The 25,511-nt window shown below is 40.8% G+C and overlaps 1 protein-coding gene across 1 annotated transcript; it reads right to left on the bottom strand.

Moving 5' to 3' along the window:
* LOC128379588 (SH3 and cysteine-rich domain-containing protein 2-like) lies at positions 1 to 25,511 on the bottom strand. Its single transcript, XM_053339268.1, has 11 exons — positions 25,425 to 25,511; positions 13,933 to 14,281; positions 12,612 to 12,706; positions 10,436 to 10,520; positions 7,722 to 7,837; positions 7,000 to 7,069; positions 6,692 to 6,795; positions 6,505 to 6,593; positions 4,407 to 4,458; positions 852 to 989; positions 1 to 99 (listed from the first exon to the last, which is right to left on the bottom strand). Exons 1-11 carry the CDS (start codon positions 25,509 to 25,511, stop codon positions 1 to 3), a joined length of 1,284 nt encoding a protein of 427 aa, XP_053195243.1.

The following is a 25,511-nucleotide window of genomic DNA, read 5'->3' as shown; positions in this document are numbered from 1 at the left end:
TCAGATCTCCTCGATGGAGTCAGCTGGGACCAGCCCTCTCTTCTTCCCGCTGCTCAGCTTTAGAAACACCTCACCGTCTTCTCGCTTCCCCACACAGATCTAAGAGGCAGAGAGAGAGAAACTGACTTGCTCTTTTTTCTAATATATAAAGCCTGTTTTACCTGTCAAAAGTGATATCTAAATTTAAGGATTTCAACACTTAAGCAGGACTTAAAGAACATAGACAGGGATTTACCAATCAATTTTCTCAGAAAAGTATGTAAAAATATTATAATTTATTTTAATACTTAAAAAGATGTGGAAATCAGTAAAAAAGCAAACAAAAACAAAAAAAGTGATACAATATTTGGGTGAAAATAGATTTTAGAGGCACACAATCAGCAGCTTCATCATTTTCTCTTCATTTTCTATTACCAGAAGCTTTTCTGACTTTATTATTGTAAGATAAAGTCTTAGTGTGAACTACAGTGTATCATCTTTAAGCAATAACGTGAAGCTTTGGGTGCACAGGAACATATTCTGAAAATTCAGTGAAAGTGACATGATCCTTCTGCGTACAATCTGGTTTTTCAGTGTAAGTCTTAAAAAATGGAGGCTTATGTAAAACGTCAAAACAGAGACACTAAGATGACTTCGGTGCCAAACGTTTGATCAGGCAACCTGTTCAGGATGTGCTCCTCCTCTCTCCCTATGTGTGCTGGGATTAGCTCCAGCCCCCTGCAACCTTGCAGAAGATAAAGCAGGCACAGGAAATAGATAGATGGATGAAATCCTGTCACGACATACTGAGTAGAGGGACTTTCTTCCCAAAAATGAAAACAAAAAAGATCAGCATGATAATATTCTGGTACCTGGGATTCCCTCACGGCCATGTGTCCTCTTTCTCGGTTGCCAGAAGAGCCCTGGACGACCCGCCACACTCTCTCTCCTGGCCGGACCCTCTGCACAAAGTTGGCAGGGAAGAATCCGACTCTATCACCGCTTTTACCCTGGAGAAGAAAAGTGCACAGTACATATATCAACGTTTGGAATTTATCTGGGTGCCATCGAGATTATAATTGTACATGCTGCAGCATCCACAACAAGCTCCCAGGTCTCACATTCAAAGACTGTTTTATTCTTCGGTCGCAGCATATTTGTTTTGGATAATGTTTCAGTGGGTTGTTTTTTTATATATATATATATATATATATATATATGTATATATAAAGATGATGATTAGTCTATTTCCACCAGATGTACAATGTGTTTGTTTTGACAAGCAGAGGTCCAGAGAGGCTGAACGTTCAGACTTGTTATCATCTATTTAGCGTTTAGTTGTTTAAACAAAGAGGTGTTTTTGTTTAAATAAACTCTGTTATGAATAAACATTTCCAAACTCTTAGTCACATTTCTGTCTGTGCAGTGATAAAATAAAACCAAAACACTGCACCGACATCACAGACAATTACTAATGCCAAATATAGCGGTTACCTGGATGTCTGTGCGCATTTGCAGAGCCCTCTGACTCCACCTCTGCACCTTACAAAAGATCTTTGCACTCAGTGCCCATTCAGGAGCTAGCAACTGCGTACTATCGTCCCACTTAAAGACCCCAGCATCCACGTTAGCTCGCTATAAATGACTGAGGCCTGCTGGGGTTCATCATTCTATTAGAAATAATCAGTGAAATCATTTTAAGCATTATATTAATCATCACCATCATCATCATCATCATTGTCATGATCATCATCGTCCTCAATCTCAACAAACGAATAATCATCTATTCAATAATAACACTAATCAACATTATAATCATCGTCTTATAAATTGTGCAATACTGCTAATAGCATTTGTTTAATAATAATAATCCCATCCTAATCCTCATCCTACCAGTCTATGTAATTACATTCATGACAATGAGGGAAGAAATACGAATAAAATACAAATAAGAAATATGAGGAGGAAGAAAGGGAAGAGAAAAGAGAAAAAAAAGGAAAAGAGAGTAATGAAAGTTAAACAGTGTAGGGAAATGTGTGCATTAGAGAAAATTGAGCTAAGAAGTAAGTACACGTAGTCATAATAATGACGCTTCGCAGGAGCAGTTATAGAGAGAAAGACTAAAAGGAGAAAATAATGGAGGGAGGGATCGATTAGAGGGAGCTGGGAGTGGGGAGAGGGGTGTTGAGGGGGTGAGTGTGTGGACAGCGGGTTTGTTTGGTGTATGTGTGTAATGGCGTTGTGTGTGGAAGGGTATGTCAGATTAAAAAACTGTACGCATCGCAGTGTGTGTGCGTAATGGCAGATATGTGTGTCTTATGATGGCAAAAAGAGGTGATGAGTGAAATGATGCAGAAATTAAGAATTTGGTAGATAAATGAAATCCAGACAAAATCAGTGGTTTGTTTTCTTAATGGAGGCAGATCATTTTTTCATTGATATGATTTGATAAGTGATTTCAAAAGGTTAATTTTCCCAATGTGAAACACAGGTACTTCCTGTGGCGTGGCAATATGGAGACAGATGTATGAATATCATCCAGTCGCTGTCAACATGCAGAATGGTCTCTGTGTAGTGTGGCTGTTCAGGATGCACAGGTATAATGTAGTCTCATGCTCCTGATTTACCATGAACCAGAAAGTACAGGAAAAAGAAGCCGTCTCAGTGGGGATGGAGAGAGTGGTCTGAAGGATGCTGAAAGGACGCAGGGAGTGTCCCGTCCTTTTCATCACCAGAAGGAGCACAAAGGAGCCCCAGCCAAAAAGGCAGAAAAAATTACTAGGGCTACAGCCTGTAGGCCACCGCTGGGGGCTTGGCAGACAGTGGAGTGTCACACTGACGCTGTGTACTGGAAAATGCAGGAACACGTGGCTGGGTGAGGAGGTCAGAGGTGAAGCAGCAGGGTCATCATCCCCTAGGCAGCAGAGGCGAACAGGCTATACAAGTCATCCAGTGGGTCATCATTGTGGAACAGAGATGCTGGTTCTTCCTATTTGTAGACATGACAGTCGTCTTCCTCGTCATATTCATACTCGCCACATCCTCTGCCGCTGGTGCCAGGCTAGCGTGGAGGTAGTTAACAGATTTGGTCCACCGCTACTCATGCTCCACCTAGGTGAGCGTGAGCCAGGCAAGGTAGGGTCAACCTCAATCTGATGCCACCAACCAAGACAACAGAAGCAGGATTCACAAGAATCTCCCACAAGAGGCACAATAAGTGCAAGACTTGTTGGAAGACATCTTTTCTCTGCAACACCGGATGGAGAAACTGAGCTTGGGGGCAATCTGTTCTAAAGGTGACTGAGTGAAAACAGAGACAAGAAACATAGATGCTGGGGTCTCATAGTGGGAGGATGCTGCATGGTCGGCTGTGGCTCAGGAGGTAGAGTGGTTCGATTCCTGGCTATTCCAGTCCACATGTGGGCAAGATACATAACCCCAAATTTCTCCTGTTGCTGTGCCAACGGTGTATGAATGGTTAGTTTCCCTTCTGATGAGCTGGTTGGCAGCCCACGTGGTAGCCCCTGCCATCAGTGTATGAATGTGTGTGAATGGGTGAATGTGACATTTAGTGTAAAAGTGCTTTGAGTGGTCAAAAAGACTGGAAAAGCAGCATATAAGTACAGTCCATTTACCTCAGTGATGAGTGCAAAGATCTTTTGTCAGGTGCTGAGATGGAGTAGCACGTATGAAATAGAATTGTTTTCGACACATTTAAAGAAAAACAGCAGATAATGTTGATTGCGAGGCTGTCTGTGTGAGCCTCATTATGCAAAAATATTTCACTCTTTATCATCCTCTGCATCAGGTCATGATAAGTTTAGTAAAGTGACTCATGCACTACGCATCGATAATGAATACATAACACATATATCACAAATATACTGTATATAATTGAAGGATTCCTCAGAATGGCGGTGTTGATTTAAGGTGTTTATTGACTGCTGCTTCACTTCAGGCCACATCAATTCTGGTAAATACTGCTGAAGATTAACAGACTTTAGTTAAGACTGGATGCGTATTCCTTTTTCTTTGATTGAAACACACACACACACACACACACACAGATGCACATTTATTTCCATTGGGAGCGAGTGAAGCTCATTAAAGACTCAATAGAGACCTCTTTGCGGTTGCAACACTAGTCAAGTTCATTATGTTAAACTCTTTTGGTAATTTTCTGAGGAAATTATGTTCTATTTCTGTCTTTGGCTGCCTGCATGTTTATGACAGGAAAAAATGGAGCAGGTGTTATGCATTAAGGGTTTGATTTAAAGACTTGAATTAACACATGCACGCACTAAATCCACGCACACACATTTCTGCGCACTCAAATACACATTATTCGCACAGGTACGCATCTACACACAAACAAGCAAGCACACACACAAACACACACGTATGTTTGCAAATGATTTATTACCCACCTTCCACCACTCCTCATTAGAGTCATCAGTGACCTGCACCCGATCACCAGGACTGGAGGAGATAAGACCCGAGAGGAGATGAAAAAAAGAGGGGGGCGTGAAGGGAAAGTGATTGAGGTGGAGAGGGAAAGGGGATGTGGAGACGAGAGTGGGGTACATGATGGGGAGATGAAGGGGGTTGAGAGAGGGAGAGTGGAAAGATGGAGAGAAAGAAAAGAGAGTTTAGCATGAGCCCTGAAGATAACATTATCAAGCTGCCACAGCGACAGGGCTGCAGTGGTTAAACTGTGGACGAGTCTTTGTGTCCCTCTGCACAGCAACTGATACCAAAGTCATGAGGTCTACATGAAATATGACCCTGTAGCGCCTACTGCAGCAGTAAAGTCTGGACCTGATCTGCAGCCAACCTGTGCTGCATGCTAATGATACTAACAGTTTTTTGATGACACTTTCCAGCACACACACACACACACACACACACATACCCACTGTCCTAGAAACTGCTGTCCCAATTGCACTTCTGTACGTTGCATCTCCTGGGGTGTCTGATCTCACTACTGCCCTATATGATCATCACTCACAAACACACACACAAACACACACATACACACACACACACACATATAAGTTTGCACACAGTAGCATAAACTTACCAACTAGGGTGAGACCCATATACCTGAGCTGATATTCATTAAATATTAATTATTCTGCTTGCTTGAAGTTTCTCCCAGGAGTAAAGCTTCATAAAACTTAAACGCATGGTTAAGTTTTCCAAAATAATACTTAAAAAAAAAAATCCTACTCAAAGTCAGAGAAACTCAATACCTACATTAGCTAACTGCATATTGTAATTTACATATTTCTCATCGCACTATTTTCAAATTTAATTTCAGATTGCAAGACTGACATGAAATTTACTAACAGCACAGTAACAGAACCAGTACAGTAGCTCCAGATGATAGTAGAAGTGTCTAGATTTTGCATCTTTTCTTTGTGAAAATGAAAATTCTTGAAAGAATAGAAAACATTAAAGTTTCATCGTAAGGGGATGAAGGACAAAATTTCACAGTCCTCGCTTTGTGTAAAAATACATTCTTAAATTTAGCTGAAGATAATATGAGTCCTTAGCTGTCTGAATTATTCAAAGTGTCTCCAGAAGTTACAGTTTATATTGCAAGCCAAGCCACAGTGGACAGATAGTAATAAAGATGAAGAAATTTATATGACTATTGTTTTAAGACAGACTTTTAAAAATGTGAACGTATCCTTTAATGTATAAAGAGTGTTCCTACTGTTTAATAGGGCTGGTCAGCTGAAATAACAAACAGGTATAAAAACATGGTGTCATTTTAACTTATCATCATCACAAACTACTGCCTGTTCTTGACTTCTTTAAAATATATTGTGTAGTCATTGGCTTCAGTGGTCAGAGCCTTGACAGACGAACAGAAACACATGATGCCTTCATATAATGTGCACTCACACATAGAGCCAAGCACAGATGGCTGCTAACAGTCCCATGGATCTACCTTTGTGATAGCTATCCCCTATCATGCGTGCACACACAAACACACACACACATCTTGCCCTCATTTCACTGCTCTGTTCCTCCTTTCTTCTCTTTCCTCGTTCCTCTCCATCTTATAGCATTTTCATGTCTATATGAGCACTTGGATTTCTCTGCCTGTTCTTTTCCACTCTCACTCTCTCTGCCTGTGATAATCTTCAGCTCTATGCTGTCTCCCCTCATGTCTGTCCGCTCTTTCATCTCTCAGTTGTTCACTGTCTCAGTGTCTTTATCCTCTCCCCTACTGGGAACACAGCTCCGTCGCTAGCTCTACGTGGGGACAGTGATGGGCTCCAAGTTTATAATTAGTCGTCCTTAAGGGCGCCCCGGCACTGTCCTCTGCAGATGGCGGGGACATTTTTGTCCTGCAGGAACAATGACCGGGGTAAAACACAAAGCGGGACAAAAACACAGACAAAAGCAAATGCACTCATGCACACTCAATAATAAAAACTCTATTGTGGAGCAATATGTGCACTCTGAAGGTTATGAAATGTTTGCATGTACACAGTCTGTTTCGTTTTTACTCACTGCAGTTCCAGGTCGTTCTGTTCCTGAGGCAGAAACTTGAAGAGTGCTACATAAGTGTGGATGGAGTGAACTTCAATACGCTTGGGCACCTGGACACAGAGAGATGCAGGGAAAAAGGTGAAGGGAGGCAGTGAGACAGAAATACATGATTGAGGAGGAAAAGAACAAAGGGTGACAGCATGCACACACTTCTAACCTCTGCAGGCGTCTGAGCTTGACCACTGCTTGCATCTTCCTCCTTGCTGATCTCTGTGTCAGGGACAGGCGTGTCTGGAGGTGGTGAGAAATTTTCTTAGGAGGTGCCAATCACACACACACCCACACATATGCAATCAGGCATGTAATTTCCAACAGCCAGACACAGTAAATCTCTCTCACACAGAGACGGACATGCACATGTTATCACGACATATGCATGGACACACATAGGCGCGGACATATACGTGGTACATATGCACATCCAGATACATTGAAACACAAGCACACTGTGTTTACCCCCTGTCTCCTGAGTAATCTCCTCTTCCATGCTGCACTGTGTCTCCTGGTTCTCCTCATCTCCCTCCCCCTTATCAAAGAAGGAAATAGAGATGTGAAAAAAATAATGAGTTAGCACCAGGAAGTCAAAGAAGATGTATTTGATATAGGGAATAAAACACTTTCTGCTTTGAATTATTTAGAATGCATATCACTAACATCAGTAATTCTTAGAGGTGTACACTGCAAGTCTGTTTTTTCTATTCACTATCTTCTCTTTGCTGGTTAACACTAATTCATGAAGACTTGAATGTAGATATAAGTCACTTTCGTTTTATCTTGTTATTTATATATGCAAATTGTTTCGGAGAGATATGCACACAGGTTTAACTACATGATTAATGAGGAGAACCACAGAGGCCAGTGTCATCCATTATACTCTTCATAGATGATAGCCTGGTGCTCAACTGTAACACCTCACAGATACCAAGTTGGATTTGAGCCGTGGACTACCATAACCTCAAAAGAGAGAAAAAATTTAACACGCAACAATTTTAAAGCTGAATATAAATTATTTAATGTTATCAAGCAAATTTTGGCAACAGTTTGCACAAAATATCACTGCTCTGTGGTTTCAATATTTCCCAAAGTAAAGTATTCAATGGATCAACATTGACAAAACTTTTTATCACCCAGGATTCAGCTGTCCTCTACCCCTTAGCCACAGACTGATGATGTCATACCAGGGTGCGTGTTGGAGATTCTGACAAACTGCCAAAACTGGAACGGCTCATCTGTGCCAAGGACGTCCCGTAGCGCAAGGCGGCATACACAGGATCTACACGCATCCTCGCAGCTTCTGAAACCACACAGACATTGATAAGACTCATGTGCACACACATGCGCGCACACACACACACTCGGTTCATTTACAAACACATGCAAATTATTCACGCAGAGACACAGTTCCACACACACTACAATTAAGGCTACACACTGAGATTACACTTTTGTTCTTGTGCCAATCTGGAGGAACCGGTGGGTCTAAATATAACCAGTCAGTCCTGGACCAAAGTGACCCACTTTAGATCTGAGAGAGGACAGCAGCCAAAAGTTAAGGAGACATCAAGACATTCCAATTTAATTGATTTATTTATATAATTACTGACTGAAAAGAGATGTGTCTTAGTTTTAATAGCTGTGATATATGAGGAGCTGTAGTTGAGTAGAAAGGGAATATGAGATGTGATTTAAAATATGGAAATCCTTAGGAGGCCATCATTGCTACATTTCATGTAGACGGCAGTGCCTGGTGCTATCAGAGTATTTCAGAAGTTGAAGGAATGAGATTTTCTGCTCCTTTTCCCGTCCAACTCAACACACGATTCAAATGGAGGGCCGAATCATTCTTTCTGTAGGGCTGTGTGTGTGTGTGTGTGTGTGTGTGTGTGTGTGTGTGTCTGTGCAGGATGAAGTGATTTGCAGTTTCATATTGAGCTCCTGTGTGCTTTCCAGACAGATAAAACATTAAAAAGGAATGCTAAAATTTCTGCAACAAGAATTTCTTTGGTACGACTAGTCAGAGTATTTGGAGTCAATAAACTCACTGTGCTTTAAATTGGTTATGGCAGCATGAATGAAGGATACATTTCTGCAGAGAGCAATTAATTGCTCTTTGCAGAAACCAAACAGCAGAAAAATGTGTTCAAAGACTTCAGTCATCTTCTTTATACAAACAATCATTTTACACTGAGTCTATGACCTTCAGTTTTCTTCTCAGTACAAACTGAATTGTACATGTGATACTGCTTGAAATCTGTCTACAAATAAATGTGCATCCATCATCCATTCTAATCTGTTGTGACTAGAGCTTATTTTAACAAACTATGAACTAAACAAATTTGATCAATGACAATAACAAACATTACTTAGACTGGATTTTTAGCCAAAATCTAAATCCTTCCTTAATCTTACAGCTTTTGCTTTTGTCCAAATACAGAAACAAACCATTGTAGACTTCTGTGTAATTGCCAGGTAATTATGAAAACAATAAACTGATTTGCCAAGAGGCAGTGGATGGAAGATAACAGTCTAAATCCATCATGAAAATTTGGCGTCTGATACTAACATGCCTAAACATGAGCTCAGTATTTTACCGAGCCTTTTGTTAGCATGATGCTGAGGACACTTTGCAACATGTGATTGTGAGTTTGGCAGGTTGCAGTCTCAGCTGGCCCTGGCAGAGTCCCAGGCCTCATGGAGCTGAGCTCGGGGTGATGATGGAGCTGTAGGTTAATTGTACCCTGATTCATGGATAGTACAAGGAAGTGACAACATGAGGTGCTAATCCTGAATCAGCGAGGCAAACAGTATGTGAGATGAAGGACTGTATCACCTACACACATGTTCATCCAAATGTATGGAAAGGCTTTTTTCCCCCATCCTGGTGAAGGCAAGATAGCAAGAAATGCTTGGTGAATAAAGGATGATGAACTGGAGGATGTCAACTTGGTGATGTTTTACTTTTGATGGAAAGCAAATAAGCACCTAATCAAAGATTAGGTAAAAAGGAAGAACAAATTCAGGTACTTTTAGGCCAGTGGATGTAAAAACAGTCAGCGCTTGTACCAGTGTGTTTAATGCTGCATTCACGCAATGTTGGCAGAATGGGAAGAGCACAAAGAACTTCTGAAATTAGCATTCATTCTGCACGTTAGCCTTATAGTCACACTATTTTGTGGCTACTTTTGCTGTGTTACATATTTCTAGCGGTTAAATAAGCTGAATCAATAGTATTGGTGTTCATTTTGGATTTAATTTAGATGCAACTCCCAGCAATGACTGCCTTGCTGCCATTTTGCCACTGATTCTTTCCACCAAATGGAAAATATAATCGCTCGTCTCAGACTTGGATTAACAACTTGGAAGTTAACATGAATAATTTGACTTGGGTGCTCATACTGAAATAAAGGTTTGAATAATGTGATGTGAACACAGCATTAGTGTTAATCAGTATTACACAACAAAAGTAGGGTCTTAAAGTCATAAAGAACATGCCAACCCAAGGATAAACAGTAAAAATCATAAGCATTATATATAAAAACATACATATTAGAGCTTAATATGTTAATCACATACTTTCAGAGTGTGGGCCATCCGTCAGCCTTCAAGAGAAGCTGAATTTGTTCTTCCTCTTTATCTTTTTCCACTTCATGCTCCTCGGATGTCAGGTGAGATGGAGACACTTCTGGTTTTATTACAGTACACGCACAAGCACACACAAATCTATAAAGTATACCAAAAAAAAAAAAAAAGGGCCAGACAAGAGCAGCATCACAAAACAAAAGCACAGAGAGAGACAGAAACAAAACAATGCACATATGCACTCACTCTTACACTCTACACACATACACACGCACACACACACACACACACAGAGACACTCAGTTATGCTTACCTTGGCTTGGCTGGACTTCCTTGACGACGGTCAGTTGGTCATTGACAAGCATTGGCGAGCTGAAGTTTCGCTTGAACGCTCCAGACTAATGGAGGAGAGCAGAAAGCAGAGTCATTTTTTAACTTCCTGTTTATAGGCAGAACTGACGGGAAAATGGCTCTGTGTTCAGGACATTAATGGGGTCATTTTAAAATTACTGAATCAGAAACACATCAAAACGCACTGACAGACATGTGAGCACACACAGAGTGGTGTAGATCTCTGCTATGGTGTCACAAACTGAAGAGAAGTGTTGGCTCTCTCTGCTGCTAATTATGAACAATGAATTCACTCAGTCACTTACTTGTGTGCACATGTCTTACACATATCCATGGACATGTGATTCTCTGTGTGTGTGTGTGTCCTCACGACTGCAATTTCACACTGAATTAAGCCCAGTAAGTGTTTCAGCTGAGATATCAGTTTGGCTTGACTTGCAAATGAGCCACTCACTTGGTCATAATATGTTGAGGAGACACTGTACAGACAAAGGCAATAAGTGATACCTTTGTTCCTGTAAAGATGTCAAGCCTCTGGTCTGATATTTTGCCACTTGCTGCCCTCATCATTCCTCTAACCTCTCCTTCATTTTCTTTGGTGCTCGTCTCTGCATTGAGCTGACTTGAACTCAGTGCTCTCAAAAAATTTCCAAGTGGCTCTCGGAAGGTCTCGCCCCTCACTGCATGCTAATATCCTCTTCACTACACTCGAGGATAAACAAAGAAGCTGCGTCTGAAAATCATCCCCAATTTTCTGCCTAGTGGACTATATTCACCTTGCACAGTTGCCCTTCAACCGGTGTCCAAATTTAAAATGCACAAATTTCCGCAACGAAATGAATAATGCAGTATCCCTAGCATCTACATTACCCTTTGATGGAAATCCCACACTGTAAATTTTTAACTTTATCATGCAGGTGTCAGTAGTGAACTACAGAGCAAGTTCAGATAGAGCTAAAGATCAAGTTATGAATGTAGATATCTTTACTTTTCTGGCTTCCAATAGAAGGCACTGGGATTAAATTTTTGTGTCTGTCACATTGGCACTTCACATCGACTGCACAAACAGCATTCTGTCCTTTGAGTCTGTGTGTACTGTCAGCATTTTAACTTAATCTGCACATATGGCTTGAATACCGAGTGAGTCTGAGTCAGGTCAAGAGTGATCCTGTGCTGGTGTATCTGTATATTAATGTAATGGACGGGTGCAGTGACGTAGTGTTTTAAATGAAAAAGAAATAGATGTTTTAATTTAAGTCCACAAATTGCTGCTGTCCTTGAATGATATGACATGACTGTGATTCAACTGATGTTAAATGATGTGATATTTTTATTCTGCTGTGCTCAGCTGCCTGAAACTTCTATTTAACTGTTAATTATATTTTTCTTTTTACCTTGATACTGAACTCAAGGCTTTTCCAAAAAACATATCCAATTAGATTGAATTTGAAAGTACATGCAACCCAGCCAGTACAGGGTTATGCTAACGTTACCATAGTAACAGTGTTTCAAATCACGAATGCAATCCAAATTGTTATCGTTGCTGATGTTTTTTATAATGTGGATATTAAATCTGGAAATCAGAGAAAAGGGAGGTCAAAGTGGCCTTTAGAGAAGAAAAACGTCTAATCCTACTAACACAGACCACACGCTGTAAAGAGTTTTCTCTCTTTCAAAACACTGAGTTGGGCACATTTTTATTCAGATTTCTCCCCCCTCTTTGGGATATTTCTTTTAAGCTGAGCACAGAGAAACTTCCCCCCCTTGAGAAGATGAATGTGAAAACCTTATAGTGTCAAACTCTTCTCATACATCATTCTGCACAGTGAAGCTCACACATCAAACTGAAAATGAAAATCCTCTCAAAATGCAGCCCTCCTCTCATATTTTTGAGAAGAGGGGGATTTTAAGGACATGACTTGATGGTGGTGTTTCAGTCACATCATGCACTGCACCGCACTATCTGAAATGCAGTGCAAAAACAACACAGCAGTGAATGCTCAGTACCAAAAATATTACCAAATTTGAGAAAGCCACTTCACTGATTACAGATAAAAAACTTAAACAAACAAAAACATTCAGGCAGTGGCTATATTAGGAAAGGGAAAAATCCAATATGATTTTCTGTGTATTCGTACCTTCCCATGACACAGCTGCTGCGATAGTTCTGAGGTGCACCACAGGTGAGCAGCCATCTTACACGTTTTACACCGCAAAGCTTGTTTGGAGTTTCCTGCAGAGAGGGGACAGACACAGGGGAATGAGAGCAAAGGACGCCGAAATGGATGCAGCCACATAAAGAAAATCACAACAGGCTGTTTGGTTACAGAGCGCTAACAAAAACAAAGTGGTTTTCAGAACATATGAGCAGGTTTCACTCTGCTCAGGTAGAGAGTGTAATCAAGCGCTGTCCTAGTTTTTTTTTCGAGCTGGCACAGCTAACAGAGCTGTCACTAACAGCTTCATAATCAACAGCACCTCTTCCAGAACAGCTCAAAGAGATTGGAAAGCAGCTGGAGGTGGTCTTTCAATTGTAATCGATTCGTCATTGACTCATTTCACTTTTTCATCTCTGTTTTCAGGTGCTCCAGTGATTTCTCCTCATTTTTTTTGGTAATGAAAAATGCTCTTGTGATTGTTGAATGTTTTTAGGGATTAAGGGGTTGAGTCCTTTTGTGTCCTGCAAACCAAATATAATACATTTCACGCAGTAGATGTGAGTTAAATCAACAAGTATATTATGGAGCATGCACCACAAGCAAACAAATTGGACGGCAGAAAGAAAACACTGTTTTTTACTTTTAAGAGGAAAAAATGGATTCATCAGCTTAACAGTGAAGCAGAGGCCAGACTGTGTTTTGGTTACAGCTGGAGCGAGGTGATACACTACATGAATAAATTCACGATGCGTGCAAAAAAACAAAAGAGAAAAAAAAGAAGAAAAAAAGCAGAGGCACAAATGCAGAGGAGCCGGTTGGACACTGTAATCAATCATGGTGACTGGAGGTAGATTCAGCAGAAATACTAGCAGCAGATAGTATTTCATGCATGCTGCAAATTAGGGATAAACACACTCATCTCACACATTCACACCACAGACATTCCTGTGAATAATCAAATAGTTTCTTCACAGTTATAAACACTGTGAGAGCTGCACTGAAGTCAGATAGTCCAATTTGTATCTATTTTTCCTTAAATGGGGTAGATAAAAAATCTGCCAGTGAGATGAGATCATTTAAAGTCTCCTCATGTGTTTTTTTGTCAAATAAGTTCTAGCAACAGTAGCTTTATGACTAAGCTTTCAGTCCTGCTTGAGTCACAAGACAACTATAAACATCTTTATAATAATAATAATAGGCGACGTTCTTTACTTAAAATGGTCTTCAGTTTGCACTAGATGAGAAACCATGTAAACAAAAACATGGAAGAGAGTCCCTGGGAGTAGAATGAGCACCTTACCCACTATCATGTGCTTGCAGTGCTCGCAGTTGGTGGGCTTGCGAAAGACATGGTCCTGGAAACAGTGGGTAATCTGAGGTCCGGGAGGCTTGATGGGTAGAGATGGGGAAAGGCTGAGAGAAGGGGAGTGGGAGGCAATGGAGGGGTTGGGGCTGAGGGACGGCGAAATGGAAGGTGAGCGGTCGCCGACGAGAGGAGAGCCGGGCATCAGCGGAGGAGAGGGAGGCGGCGGGTCTGTGATGAAATCCGGGGGGAGGCGAGCATCGCTGTACGACCTTTGGAAGAAGTTTTCCACACTCTTGCTGCGCATCATGGTCTTGAAAGACAGCGAGCGTTTTAGTCTCTGGAGCTGCACAAACACAAACACAGACACACACAATCACACACAAACACACACACACAAGTAGACATAGACACAGAGAAAGAGGGTACAAGAAGAATAAACACAAGATAAGCAAGAATCCTGTGCCACATTTGGGAGCAATAACAATGTCTAATACGCCCTCAGGAAAGCACAGGCAATATCCCGGCATCTATAAACACAACACTCGGCTTGGATTTGTACACCATGGAGAAAGAAGATGACTCATGAAATGCAATATCACCTCATACAGAAATATGACATCAATAAAAAAAAAATCTACCTGTATGTTCCCAATAGTGAAACCAAGCAAACCTTAACACAGTCACATTGCTGCTTGTGAATTTAGCCCATGGTTGAACAAGATAAGCTTTCACTCTTTGAATCCACCCACGGCCATACATTGAGGACTGCTGTGTGTAAGTGCATTTCCTTGGTAGTGGTGGCAGGGGGGCTATTGTGATGAAATGAAATAAGACAGTTTACACAGCCTTATCGTCTATCAACACCCTATCCTCAGGGCTCTTAATCTGATGGAGCCTTCTCGTTGGTGCGATTGATTGCTCCACAGGTTTGCACTGAGCTCAAAAGGCCAAGCTCACATGCCTACAACATGCAATGGTATCAAATTGTATGTGTCCTCTCAAAGGCGTATTGACGTAACCAGTCTTACTTGCATCTTATAAGCTGCATGGACCAAACAGTCGTATGTGATGGATGGTTGCTGCATTTAAAAAAGCCACAAAACGTCACAAGAGCAACTTAAGCTCCTGTGAGCTCTGCTCTCTGTAGCCACACCGCATTGATTGGCTTGATAAACGCATGTTTCCTGACATTTCCCTCCGGCTCTGTGTACAGATGATGATGCTAGTTTTCCGGAGGATAGGTGTCCATTTGTCACCCTGACATGTGGTGACAGCAAGAGAGCAGCGTGAGGGCGTGGCCTTGTCACAGGGGAAGAATGGATCAGCACAGACGGACAAGCAGACAGATAATCAGTGGGCCACTGACACTCTGTGTGCACACACTCTGTCTGTCTGCCTGTCTGCGCTCGTTCTGCTCAGCACCAAACATAATCACTTTACAGGGACATGCTGTTTACAGCTCTGCGCGTCTGGGAATAAGATATGAAAACAGTTTGTCTATGTGAGTTGTGTGAGTGTGTGTGTAGGAGAGAGAGAGACACATGAAGGTAGAGCAAGAGAAATAACATTGTATGCATGTAACTGAGTGTAAGTTTGCAGAGTCCATATGTCTCCTGTCAATCTACATTGGTGAAATTTCCCTTCATCAGATCACGCTGATGAAGACAAGCTATTGCTATTACAGATCTTGGTGTACAGAATAGTGTTGGTCTCTGCATCTTGTACCTTGTAAGGGCTTTATAAGCTGTGACTAAGGGATTCATTAATGATACAAACAGGGCAAGAAAATATTGTTAGTGTGACTCATCCTCCTCTCCTCAGTTTTTACCTTCAGGCTATCCAAGTGTTCTGTGATAAGTTTTCAGTGCTGCTTGTGAGAGCACATTTTTAGGATTAATTGACTGGATGCATGTGTTTTTTCATAGTTCTTTGAACTGTTAGAACAGCACTATAAATCCAAAACAATTTACCAATGGCAACAATAAAGTATGACATTACTGTAGTATGTTGTTACTAGTTAAAATTCAAAGTTCATTTTTTTAACTTGAAAAAAAATTATCCCTATCCCTTATTACCCTAACTGGGCAAACTTCATCTGCTGAGCAGGACTATGTGATACTATCACAGCTGTGGCCGTGTCCCCAGATGTTTCCCTACTGTTTCCTTGTGTTTCCCCCTCCCTGTGTTCCCAGTGCTCATGTGTCTGTCTCTCTCTCTACATCTTTACTTTGTGTGTGTGTGTGTGTGTGTGTGTGTGTGTGTGTGTATTGGTGTGGGCGTGGTCTCCCTTCCTCGTTCTCCTCTGCTCATCCTGCACACCTGCCTGCATTCGGCTCATCACCTCTCAGCTGCCTCTCATCAGCTTGCAGTACAACCCTAACCCTCTACCCTGTCTCAGCCATAGTCATGCTGCAAGGCAAACTTTAGCTTGTAATTTTTAGTGATTCAGTTTCATCACGTTTCATGTACTAACCTGCCCCAGGATCATCCCCCGCTGGCCTGTCCTCCTGCTTGTCTGTCTGTCTGCCAGCAACCTCCTAACCTCCACTACCTCTGCCTGCCCTTCACTCCTTCCTACATATGCCAGCCACACTCCCCCATTATTCCTCACTCACCCCTGCTGTTGCTGGGTCCCATCAGCCCCTCATCCTCCTCTATAATAACCAACCACACCAACCTGTCTGCGTCCTGCGTTTCGGTCCCTCATGTGTTCATAACATATATTACTGAAAGCTGAACAGCTCCCAATGATCCTTGTGGTGAGATTGTTCTGTCTCACTTTTATCAATTTTTATAGAGTCGTAATAAGCCTCTAATGATCTCATGGCCATTTAGGACCTATTCACTTTCTAATAAGCCATCAAGCCTTGAAAGTCAAGCCTTCATCAAATAGGTCTTCTGCAGTTGTAAACGTTAAATAATTATATGTAAACAGTCAGAGATGTCTCCCTTTTCAATAAACCATTGAAATGAATTGAATTGAGGAGTTACATCAAGTTATGCCGGAGAAGGATGCAGATCAGCTAAAAGGATTATTCACAACCTGACAACACACATGTTCCTATTGATGATCTTGTCATTAGTAAATTATTTACTTTTACAACTTATAAATGTTTCATACAGACTGCCTTTTAATCATGTTTGCTAATGGTAGAAAGATGCTTTGATGCAAATGTCTCTGCGTTTCCTGTGCAGCCTCACAGTCTTGAGTCAACCTCCCTCAGTCAATCAGAGCAGATGAGTGCTGGCATAACAGCTCCGGCTCGGGCACATGTCTCAATTACAGCTAATCTAATCATCTGTCAGCCTAAAAAGCATTCCCGTTAGCTCCCATTTCAACATTAGCTGAGAGCATCATTCTTCTGAGTCAAAGCCAGCGAGATACCACGTTCAATTCAGGTCATCAACACATATAGTCTCCATTCATGTGTGGCATCTCGCATGAATTTCTGTGACTGGTTGGATGCCGATGTTGATGAAAATGAGTCAGAGAGGCGACCTTTGCCAGATGAAACCCTGTTTATGATGTATGATCTAGTCTAGTGTATATTATTGATCCACTGCAATTTCATGATAATGCCTTTGGAGTGAAGATGAATCTGTTTCAGTCCTCTTCCATTTCCCTACACTGACTGCACTTCTGAAAAGTACTAAGAAATGCTTTTCAACTGCAAATGCTTTCCTGAAAGTCACATTTGGGTTTAAGTTGCCAATGTTTGTTGATGTGACTCCAAACTGCATGCAAAATGCATAAAGTTGTTGAGATTTACACGCACCTGTAAAGTCAATATTCGTCAAGCAGCACAAATCTCACTGCTGTAGACCATATTTTTCCAGGCTGTCTCAGAGGACCCGTAAAAGCCCATAATTCTCACATCTTCGATCAACCCCACAGCCATCCTCACATGTACCCTACATAAATGTTGAAAATCAATCCTGTATAGAGGGACAGCAGAATTTGAAGGGTCATAATTCAATGATAAAGCTTTTATTCCCTCCAAATACATGGCTCTTCCTCCCTCTGTCAGAATTTAATGGCTGAAATATATATGTGGGAAGTGACAGCCAGCCCAGAGGTCAAGCCTGAACAAGAAAGGGTTGATCTCACTGGGAACGTGATGATAAATGTAGCTTGTGGCTAGAATATGCTTCAGTGTGGACTGATTTTAATGATTCCCCCAATACGGAGCATTTCAAATGGAAGAGCCAATCCAGTAACTCTAGCTGTGCCTTCTTTTAGAGGCTGTGAAGGTCAAAATATACTCTCTCTAAAGTTTTAACAGTGGGAAATAAAGTGAAGCGGTTTGACATTCACAACCCTTCCAGGAGAAACTTATAAAACCAGACATCTCATTGCAAATTGTTCCTCTAAATTTTCTCTTATAGTTTTTCTTCTGCCACTATCTGTGTTCACTCCTGAACTGTGCCATTCCCCTTTGTGTTGTGTGCAACAGAGGGTGCAAGTTCTGAGCAGCTACTGCGAGAGATATACCGTACACCACAGTTTCAAGCTACATGTCACCTATAAATGCAGTATTTTATTTTCTGCAGGCTGTAATTTCAGTTTTAAAACCATCCTCCAGCTTCTTGTCTCACCTTTGCTTTGAGGCTAGCTGCTCCAAAAAAATACCTTTTTTGAAGTGAGGATATTTTAAAGATGAAATGAAAAATGTGTTTTTTTCCCCCATCTTTCAGATCACATCCCTGGTTATATTGTGCATCTACTTAACAAAATATCCCCAAAAATTATGTTCTTAAGTCAAAATCCAATTATGTTTTCTTCCTATAAAACAAAATATGACATGTGCTTATGAAGGCTTAAATCCACCAATTTCAATCAATAATATCATGACATCCTCCCATAAATCTTCAACTTGTAGTGGCAGAGAGCTAAGATTCATTATGACATGTTCAAATCAAATTCCTCCTAATGTTATGTTCCGTCTGTCTATCTTGTTTCACTTGGAAATACATCACAATACACAAGTTTGATACTCTCGAAATGCCATGCCATGCCAAATGCCATCTGGGCTTTAAGAGGCTTTCCTGGCTTCAATCCAGTTTTAAGTCATCAGCAGAATATGTTGTTTTAGGGGAAATTATCACTCTCAAATTACAAGTAGCAGGTACATTATGTATTTAGATATGTGATTATTCACAGCTTCACTGTGTGGATTCAAATGTAAAACTGGAAGGAGGACAGAAAATAGTTCAAAGTGGTTAGAGGTACAAGGACAGGCAGGAAATTGGAAGTATAAATAAGTAAAAAATCTAACATCACAAGGAGAGTTAAAAAAAACCCCAACATAAAACATATATAGAACGAAAATTGAGATGCAACCCCTTATTATTATCATAAATTATCTGAGAAAAGTGTGCAGGCAGGGTTGGTCTTTATCAATACATGCAGGGTATGTGAACCAGTTTCATATCCCAACATTTCCCTGCTTGGCTGAAGCCATTATTGTCATTATGTACGACAGCCTGACAGATTCCCGCTTTGAATACGAGATAAGAGATGCATAATCACAGGCTACTGCTGCTTCCATCGCTTTCCTATCACATATGTGCACACAGCACACACAGTCAGTCACATGCTTGCTTGCACATGCAGATAAACACTTATTTTCTCCTCTTAGGAGTAAAATAGTAGTGTGGATTACAAATGTTTTTCTCTCCAGAGTTCAATTCCAAGCACACCTCACTGTGCAGCTTTGCCCTGGCAACTCATCATCCACCCATTTTCACTCACCCAATCACTGTCCACATATTGCACCTCAAGCACAACACAATGGCTGCCAGTCTCAGACAAATGCTCTTTCTGATTGAGCATCGGTGGTGACAAACAAAAATCTCACGTTGGAGATCCACAAAATACACATTCAGATTTTTTCTAGCTTCTTGTTGTAACCCTCCACTGCACAGTATTTCAACAGCTCACACCTTTCCCCTGGAGTGTCACATCAATAAAGATCACAGTAGTTAAGGTGTTACATTAATTAATGAGAACCTTGGCCCACTCAGCCTCCCTCTTTGACGTACTCCCCTGCTTGCGTCAGTCAAATCTGTGTCGGGAAGTGAGGTGACAGGTAATGAGATGTGAAGTGAATTTAAAAGTGTTTGTGGGTTTTCAAAGAGATGTTGACTCCATGGTAAACTTTGTAGTTTAGAGATGACAGTGTTGACACAAGAAATCATCCACATGTACCCTGCAGATCATTAGCACTGTGCTAAGTGACCACAGACTGTAATTAACAGTGTGTCTTGTGTGAACAGGTGCACATGATAAAATCAGACAACTTTCATTTTAAACGATTAGTCTGCCTTCCCTAGACTTCATATCTCTATCTTTGAAGCTCTTGTCAGCGGGTCCTGCCCTTTATCTTAAAATGAATAAGTAGAGACTTCAAAAGGTCAAAATACTTTGATATAACTTGGTAAATATTGCATTTGGGACTCTGAGCTCCTCACATTCTTCAAATGTAAAGTCATTATAGCTGTGAACTGACCTCTGACATCCTGATGAAACAGTGATATAAGATGTAGAAATCACTCTTTAACCATTTTGTCTGATAAGAATCATGCTAGGGAAACTGTAAAAAAAAATTACAAAATTATAAAACTCTCTAAATATGTACAGGCTGCAACTGATTAAATGTCAGGAAGTGGTGTTTCCCAAAGCCCAAGATGATATCTTCAAATGTCTTGTTTTGTCCAACAGTCCTCAACCCAAAGATATTCAGTTTACTATCACAGAAGACTAAAGAAATCAGAAAAATATTAAAAATGTAAGAAGCTGGAACTAGAAAATGTTGCCATTTTTCTTTAAAAAGAAAAAGAAAAAAACTCAAATCTATCAAAATAGTTGGCAATTAATTTTCTGTCAATTAACAAATTGATTAGTGGACTAAACACTGCTGCTGTAGAGTAAAACAAGACTAGCAATAACTCATTTTGCTACACAGTTGGGGTGAAATTACTCATCTTATCAGCAGGATTTTGTAATTTTATTATATAACATTTATTTGAAACACCATGTTGAAACCTACCTGGTTAGGTTCCAACTAGATACTCTTCTCCATCTTTCACACTCAGTCATCTTTTATCACTCATCTGGTTGTGTTTTTGTTGAAGGGTAAAGAAATTTGGGGACAAATCCAAAGAGGACACTTGAATGCACATCTTGAATGAACTGAACTGTCACTGAATGGGCAAGCTGACAAGCAGGCCAATGCCAAAGTTTATTTACAAGGTACTTTCTATGTTTTTATGTCTGTGCTCAGAGTCCTGTGTACTCCATCTTTCTTGTGCAACTTCATTTGGAGCCACAGTCCTTGCAGTAGAGTTGGGACACGTTCCCTCATCCTGACGGAGGTTTTAGAGTGGCTATCACAACTTTCAATCATGATGTCACACCCACATTTGTATCTTAAAATAACTAATTAAAAATAAGCTTATCAGAAAAAAATGAGCAGCTGGACAAACATGAGCATTATAAGAACTACCTAAAATGACAGAAATCATCTTTGGGAAAAATGTATTTGGCAATTTGATTTTCTGCTAATGTAGAGGGGGTGGAATTTATGACCTATTCTGCAGCCAGCCACCAGGGGGCGATTGAATTGTTTTGGCTTCACTTCTGGGGAGCCATCATGACCATGGATGTATTGTAAGAGATAGATATTGGACTGAAGATGGTGATATTCTTCCAGAATGATGATGGACCTTGACCAGCTGATCATCTCAGGAGTCGAACTGCTAGCTACTGAGATGACCGACTGCTCTGAGTGGCTACTCTGAAAAAGGTTTGAGAAAATTTCCACATAGCCATTATTTGCATAAATTGACAGCATATTGGGCATCTTTGGTTACTTTGTCATCCTACAGCGAAAATTAGGCTACTTTACAGCTTTTGGCTTAGCTCAACTAAAATCACATACTAAGCACTATATACCCAATATACATACACACAGATGCACTGCTGTAATTATGGCCTCATTTCCTGGGAGCCTCTTTGCCAGTTGGAGACACATAACCATGATAGCCTGCTCTGACCTAACCTCTACTGGCACCCACACTACTAATTTAAACATAGTAAAGTGAAACCTTACACTTAAATTGAATCATTATTGATGTTATGCCAGAGCTGCCTTGGTCGCTGTCAGCCATTGTCTGTTATGGAGTTGTTGTTGTTGTCACTACAGTATAGTGTCCAGTGCTTGCATACTATGATATTTCCTCATAAATAGTATGCGATTCATGTACTATTGGTTTCATATTAAAGTTTCCAACATACTAACAAAGCTCACACACTGTTTTAGTGTACCAAAGAGTATGTTTGTATGGAATTTAGGATCAGCCAAATCTCTGCAATTGCCAGTTTTTACCAAATGTATTGTGTGGCTGTCCCACTGTTCAGCCGCCTTTGGCCAACTAATGGTGTTCCTTCATCACTCAGACAGTCACACAGTCACTCATGGACATTCGTGTCTGTAGGGTTTACCTGTACACTTGTCACAGAAGAGGCTCCTGAATCATCATCAGCTCCCAGAGATCAACCAGGAGCGACACTACTGGCTGATGATTGCTGCTCAGGCATCTCATCTGCTCCAACACTCACATTTCTGCCAGCCTTGGCAGCAGACCGCAGCACATTGTTGGGAGTCAGGGAGAAAAACCATGCTTCCTGTCTGCTTAATCCCCTGGCACTGTTTTCCTCTGTTCTTGATTTCTGATATCCATCTACAGTATGTGGGAAGATTTTCTGCTGGTGGATTTCGGTGAGCCTCTATTATCAGAGTGAGCCACTCCCTTCGTTCCTGTCATCCTTATTTAATTAAAAACATCATGGACACATTGTTATGCATCTGATTAGATTCCCTCAAAAAGTTAGACCCTGCAGCTATGTTTTTATTTTAAGAATGGTCTTGATTTTCAATCTTCTGGGACCACACCTGTCTTTGTGGGACTAAACCATGCTTTGCATATCAGAGCTAAGCTGACATTAACCCCAATATTCTCCTACAAGATTTCTTAATAGACTCCTATATAGCTTCAAATTCACATTGACCGTTCAGTGGCAGGGACCTTTTGAATCCTGAGCCTGATCCTGAAGTTCAAAAGATGTTATAATTAACCTTATAGCTGAGCATCAACCCTCCGCGAGCTGTGCCAGGAGCGCAAAGGCTAAAGGTTAAAGTGAAATCTATTCGACACAAAGTCTTGGAATTCAATGCAGCCTCCCATTGATTAGGAGAGTACAGGGAGACAAGGAAGAAAGCTTGTGATTGAATGGCCAGCCTGATGAGTTTCTGGTATTTATGGGTGTGATGTGTTGAAGCTGCAGCGGCCAGTGAATCATGTGAATACCAATCAGTCCTGCTTGACACAGAATATCATCTAGTTTCCTTTGGCAGCAGGTGGTGAGGAGCGAGGCATTGAAGTGGACTGCATCGGAGTGGTGAAAAAAAGACTTGCAACAATGCCGACTTTCATGCTTCGTGACATGAAATATTTAGATGGAGCACAGAGGCAATCAGCTGTTGAAGTGGGGTGAATTACAGTAATGTGGGACAATTTCTGCAATGGGAAATTCAACAATATATTTTGATATGAAGCCAATATCTTATATCCCCATCCAATATCAATTTCAAACCCCTAAGGTGTTTTTTTAATCATATCAGAAAAGAGACTGCAAATATCACACACAGAGAAGAAATTGTGTTCCCTTTATATATAAAAATGTTCCCAAATATAAAAGGAACACTTTTATATTTCCCAAATTGTCCCAGTTTAAGTGCATTTCCTAGCATGGGACAGTTGAAATCTGAGACTTACTGGGAGGCTGAAAGGTCTAAATCACCTTAATTCATAACATTAAAACTTCTCTGGTAAGTAACACTCAAAGTGAAAGTGCACACCCACATTTTGTGCACGCCCACAAGACTACAACCCCTGAAGGTATTGCACATTTAATGTATTTAAATGCATATTTCACTAAGAATATATACGACTGTCCCACAACCTAAAACCAGCTGTCCCACATTTCAAACCACATTGTCTAAAGTAAGACAATAAAAATGTTACTGAAATGAAAAATATGAAACATGTTTTCACCATATTATAGCTTATCCTGATGCACAAGTACACCAATAAACACACCCACAGCAACTGGTAACATTGCTTCATTTATGACAAATTTATACTCCTAACATTAAATCGCTCAAATCACCATTGCCCGGACTTCATGGGAAGGTATTTGCTGTTGGAAGGTTGCCACGCTCCAGTCTATGGCATCATATGTGTGGAGTCTGTGAACTCATATGATTTCACTTACATGACACCCCAGGTTTGGTTTGATAACAATTTGAATCACTAGCATTTGTTAGAAAAAAAAGACAGATGCATTTGAGCTTAGGTGTCCCACATTTGGCAGTGTACCATATTGCTCTAATTCACCCTATCTGACTGTGTCACTTTGCTTCAAAACATGTCAGCAGCATGTGCGTGTGTGTTTGTGCGTTGGCAGCGAGCAGAGACATTAGGTGGAGACAAAGACCCGGCTGAGGGAAAGTTGTATCAAGTGCCTGGGCTTAATGAATCAAGTGTCCTGAACGCCTTGCATTTAAAAGCAGGCATTGAGAAAGCTTTCACAGCTCCTGCTCTTGGAGGCCAGCCCTTGAAATCTCTGTTTATACAGTGGAGTCAACAAATTAAATGGAATCATAAGGACACTTTGTAAGGACACTTGAGGCTCAGGCAGCCCTTCACTGTAGCTAGTAGTAAAAGAATCTACTTCTGCATATTAGGCATAAAATGCACATGCGAATAAACTTATTGTAATAAAAATGTGTTTGCAGCATACTAAGAAACTGTGATTGCAGCAGTGTGGTGTAAAATTCAATTATGAACTTGTTAATAATGATTGAAAGGTCATGATAACTAAATAGTAACTATCATTTCTGGAAAGAGTTCATCACAACCATTGTTCTATGTAAATTACTTTGCCCTAATACACATCAAAATGCATAATATGAGTTTAAAATCCCCTCAGTGTGCGTGTGTGCGCAGGTAAAAGGGTGGGGGTGAGGGGGTGCTGGATAGACAGAAAGAGGGAGACAGTGACATCAGACCTTACGTATGATGTTACACCTAATGACGCAGTCATGATGAATACAACTGCAATTGTGAAGTACTGACATTAATATTACATAAACCGGTGGAAGATGGAAGAATACAAAAAAACCCCCACCAAATTGCAGGTTGAAAAATAAATCAAATAATCTGCCCCCATTTACAGCCTGCAATCATTTTGCTGTCAGTCTGTGCAGGAAACTGCTCTACAAAGTTCACTGGTTTAATCTGGCTGGGTTATTTCTTCTGATTACACGGGGCTACACAGAGATTGGTGTGTGAACTGCAGGACTCGTCATTACACATGAGAGCACCTTGTGTGCAGAACAAAGCTCGTAACTGTGAGTACTTGCCTTGGACGTCATGGGTTGGATGGACATGGTGCTTGGAGAGCGCTGAAGCTGCGAGTCGCTCTCCATCTCATTGTTCTCAGTCATCAT

Source organism: Scomber japonicus, chromosome 18 (assembly GCF_027409825.1).
Source record: "Scomber japonicus isolate fScoJap1 chromosome 18, fScoJap1.pri, whole genome shotgun sequence".
NCBI lineage: Eukaryota > Metazoa > Chordata > Actinopteri > Scombriformes > Scombridae > Scomber > Scomber japonicus.
This window is presented reverse-complemented; position numbering and strand designations above follow the sequence as displayed.